This window comes from Myotis lucifugus, unplaced genomic scaffold (assembly GCF_000147115.1).
Source record: "Myotis lucifugus unplaced genomic scaffold, Myoluc2.0 scaffold_160, whole genome shotgun sequence".
NCBI lineage: Eukaryota > Metazoa > Chordata > Mammalia > Chiroptera > Vespertilionidae > Myotis > Myotis lucifugus.
Window position 1 is genome coordinate 2,447,086 of NW_005871208.1, and position 8,938 is coordinate 2,456,023.

Sequence of the window (8,938 nt, forward strand, 5' to 3'; positions counted from 1 at the left end):
CTCCAAAGTCACTGCAAATTTCCTTGCGACACACACATCACAGAAAGATCAGGTAACAAGTCGCCAGGGGCCATGGGGGCTCCAGGCAGGGAGCACCCCTAGCTCCGGGGCCCTCCCCCTCCAGCCACTCCCCAGGCTGGGAAGCGAGACCGGTTGGGGGAGCCGGAAATAGCCCCGTTTGCTGCCGGGCGGCGGGGCAGGGGGCCGGCGGGCGTGCAGGCCGTGGCGTTGATGGGGCCAGGTTCACAGGCCCGAGGGGGTTCGCTCCTGCAGGGCGGAGGGGCCGGACTCCCGGCGCGCGGGGATCCCGATACCCACCTGGGGTGGGGGCAGGACGCGGTCTCCTCGCGGCAGGCCAGGAGGGCTCCGCTTCTGCTTCCAGCGCAGGCCTTAGCCAGCAGGAGTTGTGTGTGGGTGTGTTTTTCCCAACAAAGAGGGACCAGGAGAGAGAAGGGGGGAAAGTAGAGGGGAACCAGGGAGGGGGCGGGGAGGGGGAGAGGGCAGCGAAGAGGTGAAATGAGCCCATTTCAGGGGGAGATGGAAAATGAAAGCAAATGGAGCACAGCCTCCTCCTCGCGGGCGGTGCGGACGAACCCGGGAGCGGCCTCCCCGCCTGCGGCGGCTGGGATAGCCCGCTGGGGGCACCGGGGAAGCCTGTTTTAAATTTAATCCGAACTTGACGGTGTGGATTGAACCGGAGGGAATTTAAATCACTAAAAAGGAGGCGCAGGGCGAGGGGAGAGGATGCCTCTAACCTGTCTGCCTGTCTGCCTGTCCTTCCCACGGCGGTGCTGGCTTGCTTGCAGTCCTAGCTGCCCAGGTTTGAGGTGATGGATAAGGCTGCCCCTCCCCCTTAGGGGGCTTTCCTGGGCCCAGTGGGATCTTTGGGGGTTGGAGGGAAGTTCTAAGAACCAGAGTAAGTGCAGAGCTGCGAGCTGAAGCTGGGGTGACCCTCTCCACAACAGGGGTTCCCAGTAGCCTCCCATCTCTTGAGTTTCCCCCACTTGCGCTGAGGAAAATTGAAGGGGTGAAAGGGAGTCTTGGAATCTGCCAGGGGATTCAGTAGGAGTAACTGAACCTGGGAAGACAAGCCCCCACTTCGTGGTGTCCCCACATCCTTGTGCTCCCGTCCCTAGAGGCCTGGATTTGGGGGAGTCTGAAAATCTGCTTCAGAGCCCTGACCTGCCACCCTACCTCCAAATACAGAGAATGGGGTACAGGCCATATGCAGTTGTGGAAGCACAGGGACCTGGGCCTGAACTCAGGGGCTCCCAGCCTCTTCCAGCCCCCCCTCCCTCCCTCTCCAAGGCCAACTCTCTAAGCAAGGCCTAGGCAAAATGGGGTATTGGTGGGGAGGGGGCTGTGGGCGAGGCCTACTTCCTGATCCACAGCTCTGTCTGTGCCTGAGTAGGGAGGGTCTGAGTTCACGCTCTATAACTAAGGTGACAATCTCCCCTCAGTTTCATGGGGAAATTGACAGCAGCAGGGAGTGTGGGCCGGAGGATTTCAGCTGTGATTTCAGCTGCCCCATGCTGCTGCCTCTGCCGGTTGGGCAGGGCTGAAAAAAAGGCAGTGGCCAAAGAGGCTAGGAGAGAAAGGGGCATCTGCTCGCAGCCACTCTGCGTGAGAGCTCTCCCCCAAAGCAGAGGCCCATAGAAGAGGTTCTTCAGGGGTATCTTTCTTCTAGGAAAGCTGAAATTGGGGCCGATGGGCCCTGTGGCCCGGCAGAGATGCAAAAGAGGAGCAGGGCGTGAAAGCTCCTTCATCATGTCTTCTTTGCTCCTTGACTAGAGCATGGCTCAGCCCCAGCTGCCTGGAAGGCTGCCTGGGCTGAAATGGGGTTCTATATCCCAGGAGCCTAGTGTACCCACAGGAGCAGGACGCTGGGAAGGGCAGGGAGAAGGCCTCTTCCTCCTTTGTGTCAGGACAGAAGTGGCCGCTGTGCCTGGAGCCTGTCCCCGGCAAAGGCCCGGCAAGCAAGCAGACTGCACAATGCCATGGCTGCTCCGCAGCTCTCTATCCCATCCGGCCTGCCTATCACCGCCCTTCCTCTGTCTTGCTCTCTGCACGCCTTCCTTTCCCTGCTCTCCTATCTCTTTTCATCTTGCCTCCCCTCTTTTCTTTAATTCTCCCCTCGCTCCTTCTTTTTAGCCTAATCCTCCGTTTCCTTCCCTTCCCTCCCTCCTTCCTTCCTTCCTTTCTATGGGCCTGATGCCCTGTGTGTTTCAGTTTTTCGGTCTCAGGCTGTCTCGGGCTCAGTCTCTCTCAGGCTCTGTCCCTGATGTCCTCTTGGTCACAGTCTGGCCCCGGGCCCGCCAAAGGCTACATGTCTGCCAGCAGCCGCCCAAGAGCTGGTCAGGGTCCCCAGCCGCCAGGGCTGGGGGAGGTGCTGACGGCGCTAGGGATTTGGAGAAAGCCTCTGCAGGGGGACTGGAACCTCTTGTCTTTTCCTTGAACTAGTGAGGGAGAATTTTTGATTGACAGCTAACCCAACTCCATCAAGGCCAAAGAGATACTCTGTTTCTTGCTGTTATTTGGATTTTCCAAATCAGTTTAGTCTGGGGGAGGGGAAGATAATCCAATCAGAGCCGAGGGCGAGGAGGTTGAGGCCCCCCCCTCTGTTCTCCCCAGCCCTTAGGCACTTCTCATATCGTGCCCCCCTTTCGTAGAAATCCCAGCCCCGCTTGACCGAAGGGAAAGAGCTGGAAAGGGGGAGGAACAGGGACGGGGGATGGGGCCTAGAAAGCTGGGGTTAGTGTTTGGACTTCACATCTATTCTTCCCCCCTCAACTTTCCTCCTCCCCCCAACATACATACTACACTCTCTGGGACACCTCTCTCCAGTCCTTCTCGGCCCCAGAGGAGACAGGTTGGCCTGGGTGCAGGAGAACCCGCCTGGGCCCCCACCCTGGCGTTTGTTTGGTCCCCTCCTGGGGACAGGAGTGGGAACGAAGGGCAGGCATCTCTGATCTGGAAGCTCCTTCCTTCCCTGCTGCTTCAGAGCCTCCTCTCAGCCTCAGCTCCTGCCTTCTTCTCGCACAAACTGGGACTCTTTCCTTCTGACCCTGAAATTGCATCCCTCCTTCAGACTCGCTCTGCCATGCCTAGGGTGCATCTGCCTCTGGGGACATCACCTGCTCTTCTCCCCCACCAGCCAACCTTCCTGCCCCCTCTTTTGCACTCATCCTGAGAATTTCCTGCTTGTCTAAAGCCCACCTTTACTAAGCCACCGTGGGACAGTCCCACAGAAAGCAGAGGACTGGGTACCAAACCCCGAATTCAAACAGGAGGGTAACAGCCAACTTATTGGGGGAAGGAAGCCTGGTTGTCTGTTCTTCCCTACAATCACACGGCTTCTCCAGAATTCCTGTGTCCGATCCCAAAGAAACTGCTTTCTCCCAGCCCTCCGCTGCCTTTTTCCCGTTCCAAAAACAGCCTACAATTTTATTTAATGAAAGACACATTTATGAACAATCAAATGATCCTCATAAAATTTTTATTGAAGGACGTAAAAACAAGCTACTTGCCCACGACTGAGGTCGCTCTCTTGCCTTGCCCGCTCTCACCCTGGCTCTCTGCAGACAGAACCCAGGGGTGACTTCTTTTTTGGGGGGGTCAGGGTGTCCCAGAGATGGAATTGGGGCCAAGGTGGGTGAGCAGGAAAATGGGATGGGGTTGCCCCACTTAAGTTGTGTAGATCTCTCCTCCACTTCTTCAAGCTGGCAAAAAAAGAGAGAGATAGATATAGACAATAAATTTAAAATAGAGGTGCTTGCATATCTGTACCGAAGCAGAGAGAGGACTTTTGATGCTAAAGGTGTCTGAGGTCCAGAGGTCCTACCCCTCCCACCCGCGGACCACCTTCCCTAACCTTCCCCTACCCCATATTTGGGGGGCTGAGTTGGCCAGGGCAGAGGCACCTCTCCCCTTTCTCTCCTTCCCTCCCTCCACCCCAGCTTCTCCAGTCCCCTCCCACCCTCCCTCTCTCGCTGCTGCGGCTCCTGAAAGAAATACATACATACACACTATTTAAAAACGCATTTTTAAAAGCCACGTTCCGAACTGACAATCGCTGATCTCGGCTCGCGCAGAGACTGCGGGAGCGTCGGGCCGACAGAGACAGATTACGTCAAGAAATAGTTCCTCCACCTACCTCGGCGGCCGCGGTCCCCAGGCTCCGGCGCCCAGCTCCGCCCCGGGGGTCCGGGGACGCTGGGCTCCGGGGCTGGCATTTTCACCCCATTGAGAAATCCTCCTGGGGGCGGGGGCGGGAGGCCATCTGCTTATGGGTGGACCTGGGCAGGGGGTTCTCTGCTGAGAGACGAGTTGTCCTGAGGGGGTGACGGATGCCTGGGGTCCAGAGCTCCGGACCCCCAGGAAAACGCAGGTCGCGGGGATCAGCAGAGAAGGGGGTGGGAGAAGGTATAAAAAAAAAAAAAGGGCAAGGGAAAAAAAAAAAAAAAGCCCCTGCGCATTGATCCGCGCCGTATTTTTGGGTAAATACGATCACGTGGGGGCCGGGGAGCCAATGAGCTGCGGGGAAAAGGCTGGAAAAATAATTACCTGCCTTGATTGTTCTGTGAGCAGATAAAAAGTACATATACAGTTCATACAATAATCTTATGTATGTAAAACCCCGTTACGATGTCGGCGACGGGGCCCATCAGTAACTATTACGTGGACTCGCTCATCTCCCACGACAATGAAGACCTCCTAGCGTCCAGGTTTCCGGCCACCGGGGCTCACCCCGCCGCCGCCAGACCCAGCGGCTTGGTGCCGGACTGTAGCGATTTTCCGTCCTGTAGCTTCGCGCCCAAGCCGGCCGTGTTCAGCACGTCGTGGGCGCCCGTGCCCTCGCAGTCGTCCGTGGTGTACCACCCGTACGGCCCCCAGCCCCACCTCGGCGCCGACACGCGCTACATGCGGACTTGGCTCGAGCCGCTGTCCGGCGCCGTCTCCTTCCCCAGCTTCCCGGCCGGGGGCCGCCACTACGCCCTCAAGCCGGACGCCTACCCCGGGCGCCGCGCCGACTGCGGCCCGGGCGACGGCCGCAGCTACCCGGACTACATGTACGGCTCGCCCGGGGAGCTGCGCGACCGCGCCCCGCAGACCCTGCCCTCGCCCGAGGCGGACGCGCTCGCCGGCAGCAAGCACAAAGAGGAGAAGGCCGACCTGGACCCCAGTAAGTTGGGAGCAATTTTCCTTTACAACCGGCGCGGGAGGGGAGGAGAGGCCGAGCGGGGGGAGCCGGATTACAGCCCCTCCGAGTGGCGCAGGGAGCGCGGGAGAGGGGTGAGGGCGCGGGGGCGAGGACTCAATAAAAGCGAATTACCTTGGGGAGCTTTCAGGGGCAGGAAGGTCTGAAAGGGGGCCCCCGAGGAGCCAGGTTGGGAGAGGGCTGAGGGGGGCTCCTCTCCCAGGAGCAGGTTTGGAGGAGAGACCCCCGCCCTCCACACCCCCAGCCCAGGCTTTTTGGCTCAGTCGTTACTTTCGAAGAAATGCAGACAGGGCCAGGGGCTGGGGTGGGGGCGAGGTTCATTTTATGGTTTGAGGTGGGATGGGGCAGAGATGAGGAGGACACTAGGGGCAGGGAGAAAATTCACCCTACCTCCCAGCCAGCATGGGGGGGGGGGGGCCTCACACCACTGGAGATTAATAAAACTCAAGGTCTATGGACTTCTCTCCCAGGACCACTGAGTGCAGGGTCTGGGGGAACTTGGAGAGACAGGACTTGCAGAGTTGGGGGAGAGAAGTGGGGTCCCAGCCTCAAACTTGCAAGCCCTCTTCTGAGGGTCTGCAGGAGAGAAGGTAGAAAATGGGGGTGTCAGGGATGAGGAGTGGGGAGAGACATCTCCCCTGATTAGAGAATTTACACACACACACACACACACACACACACACACTCCAATCTGGGAGACAGGAGCCTGTAAGTGTTGCAAAGAAGGACAGGGGTAGGTGGGGAGGGGCAGGTGGGAGCTGTAGGGCCAGGGAAAGGAGAAAGAAGGGAAATAGCAGGGGAGGGGTGCAGCCCCCCTGGGTGTGAGGAAGTGTCTGGGGGAGTCCCAGGAGGGGGCTCCAGGAAATCCTTTCCTCCAGCCCCATAAGGGGCCAGGGCCTAATTATACCCCTCTGAGCCTTCCCTCCTTGCCCTCAGCTACTCTCATAAACCTGAAATTGGAGGCTTAGCTCCTGCAGAGCCTGTCCTGGGGCTGGCAGGAGGGGTGGGGGCCCTGGAAGTCAAACAGGGAAGCTCACATATAGGGGGGGCTGATTCCAAGGCCAGCAGCTCTCTGGGGAAGAGGAGGAAGGCTTTTCCTAGCCCAGCATCACCCTGAGAATTCGCCTCAGCAGGGTTGAACTCGGAGAGCGGAGATGAGCAACAGCGCTGGAGAGGGTAGTGAGGGGCTTAGGGACTCTCAGGGTCAGGAAGCAGAACTGCTGATATTTCAGGACTTGGTCGTGGGCTGGGTGGATGGGAGGGGGCAAAGGAGGAGGGAAGTGGGGAGGAGAGAGACCTCACTATAAAAATAAAAAACAAGAGAGAGAAGCATTTATGGGCCTATGAAACGGTTGGGAATTTGGACTTTTTATGAGGATATTCTCCAGTTACTGCTCTTGAAGCTGAGGACCAGACTGTTGGGGCTTTGATAGCTTTGATTTCCTATAGTTTTAGGAAACTGAAGTAGGGGGACATGGGGAGGGGGGCAGAATGCAAAAGGAGTGAGGGGAAATGCCTACAGCAAAACGTGTCCAAATTCAGGTTCAATTATTGGGTTTTGATAGCCTGGCTAAGACTGGGGGTGGAGTGGCAGGGATCCTGGGCTGGAAAGGGTCTCCACTGACCCCTGCCTGTGTTTGGCCCTCCAGGCAACCCCGTGGCCAACTGGATCCACGCCCGCTCCACGAGGAAGAAGCGCTGCCCCTACACCAAGTACCAGACGCTGGAACTGGAGAAGGAGTTTCTCTTCAATATGTATTTAACCAGGGACCGTCGGTACGAGGTGGCCCGGGTTCTCAACCTCACCGAGCGGCAGGTCAAAATCTGGTTTCAAAACCGGAGGATGAAGATGAAAAAGATGAATAAAGAGAAAACCGACAAGGAGCAATCCTAAACCCTGCCCCGGCCTGCTGCCTCGGCACAGCCAAGGGAAAAACAAAAAACCCCACAAAAAACCCAGCCCAGGCGGGAGAGAGCACGAAAAAGGAAAGGAAAGAGCAAGAGAGAGAAAAGCCAATCAGCTTAAAAAGAAAAAAAAAAAGGAAAGGGAAAAGGAAAACTCTTGCGATTTGGGAGGGTTCAGTGTTGAGAAATTGGTGTTTTAGAGTTAGTTCTACCCAGCGAGGATCAGGAGGCGGGGAGAGAAACCGCATTCTCTTCTCCTGCGCAACTGAAATAAATGACACACACAATGTGATTTTTTTCCTCCTTTCTTCAGAGAAGCCAGTACTTGAATCGCTATATTTCTATTTTTTTTTCCTGTATCATATTTGGTCCGGGCCATCTCTCCCCAGGCCTGGGGTGCTCTGCGTGCAGATTTTGTACAAAAAAAGATACACATACACACACAATAATGATTCCCAGCCCGGGAGCTGAGGGGCGAGGGCCGGGGATGGTGCCGCAGGCTGGGTCCAGCGCGCAGGCCGGTGCCTCGGGCGTGTACATAGCAGTGTTTCCTATCATCCCCCTGCGTCCGTCCTGTAACGTGCTTCTGTTTGTTATGGTAGAACAGCTCTGTGTTAATATATGGAAGTCACTTAAAAAACCAGAAACCCAACTGCATCCAGTTCTCATTATTTCTCCTCCCTGTGGCTCCCAGGCTGCTGTCGTGGAGGAGGCAAGTGCTCAGATCCTTTGGGGGAGGCTGGAGCCAGGAAGGGGCTCTCTTGACCTCGGGAGGGCAAGTGCCTGCTGCTTCTCTCCAGGCTGGGTGGGGTGGGTGAGGGCTCCAGGGTGGGTGGAAGCTGCTGAGGCCTGGGTCCAGTTGTGCCTGCTCTGATAGCTGCCTAGGAGTTTCCTGGTAGCTCAATGGAGTCCAGGGGGGTGGGGGCATGGCATGAATGGCTTTCCCTCGCTGTAATTAATTGTAATAATTTATGAGTACAGGAGATCGGAGGGAAGAGATAGGTGAAGATGAAAGTTGGGTGCTGGGTGAGGGCCCGGGCTGGATTCTTGCCTGACTGCATCGGTGCTTCGAGGGATGGCTAGGGGGGTTGAGTAGGGAGGGTGTGCAGTTTAGAGGAGGAAGGCCAGCAGGCCTCAGGGAGAATAGGCGCTGAGGACTTCGTTGAGAATAAAAGGAGGAAGATGAGAGAGAGAGAGAGAGAGAGAGAGAGAGAGAGAGAGAGATATTAAGGAAGGAGAAAGATGGCAAAGCCAATAAAATCAGAATTAGATTTAGTTTTTACTTCTCAGTGTATTCTCTGTCTCTCTAATGGTTAGTTTGAATGTTGGTCTTGGGTGCAGGGGTTATGCTGTGCAGCTGCAGCATTTCTGGGGGGTAGTGTGGCCAGGGCCCAAGGAAGCTACTCAGGGATTAGTCAGGCGTGGAACGTTCTCTGGTGGCTGAAGGACCCCAGGCATAAGGAGGTAGAGATGTGTGTCTGACAGCCCGGTGGGACTGTCAGCTGCACTGTACCCCAGAGTGCCCTCCCCAGAACTGGCAGTTTCATCTGCTAATCAGAAGCAGACACAAGCTGCAGGGTATGCCTTTGCCTGGGCGCCCCCTTTCTCGGAAATCCCCCAATCTGGAAACTATTAAACTCAGACTGCCTGAAATATAGCCCTTTAATATCTCAGGCTGCCCATTCTGGAGAGGGTGCAGGGTGTTGCTCTGAATTCTTGGGGTGTATCATAAAAGAAAATAATTGGGGACCCTAGGCCTTGTGCAGCTCCCTGGGCCATTGCATTGTCTTACAGGATTGGTGAGGCACTTGTAGG

At 56.6% G+C, this 8,938-nt stretch overlaps 1 protein-coding gene and 1 long non-coding RNA gene across 2 annotated transcripts; one reads left to right on the top strand and one right to left on the bottom strand.

Moving 5' to 3' along the window:
• Window positions 1–3,447: 3,447 nt before the first annotated feature.
• On the bottom strand, window positions 3,448–4,290 carry LOC106698309. The gene is made up of 2 exons (XR_001349596.2): window positions 4,154–4,290; window positions 3,448–3,719 (listed from the first exon to the last, which is right to left on the bottom strand). It is a non-coding gene; the product is annotated as an uncharacterized LOC106698309 (long non-coding RNA).
• Window positions 4,291–4,574: 284 nt separating this feature from the next.
• Window positions 4,575–7,775, top strand: HOXC9 (homeobox C9). The gene is made up of 2 exons (XM_006095786.2): window positions 4,575–5,182; window positions 6,868–7,775. The coding sequence occupies exons 1-2, from the start codon at window positions 4,645–4,647 to the stop codon at window positions 7,110–7,112; spliced, it is 783 nt and encodes a 260-aa protein (XP_006095848.1). The 5' UTR covers window positions 4,575–4,644; the 3' UTR covers window positions 7,113–7,775.
• The last annotated feature ends 1,163 nt before the right edge of the window (window positions 7,776–8,938 follow it).

What these genes read in the sequence shown, in the direction of transcription:
- HOXC9 (XM_006095786.2), top strand. Translation starts at nt 4,645, where the DNA reads ATGTCGGCGACGGGGCCCATCAGTAACTATTACGTGGACTCGCTCATC. An exon ending in GAAGGCCGACCTGGACCCCA is followed by an intron (nt 5,183 to 6,867) that starts GTAAGTTGGGAG and finishes TTGGCCCTCCAG; the next exon opens with GCAACCCCGTGGCCAACTGG.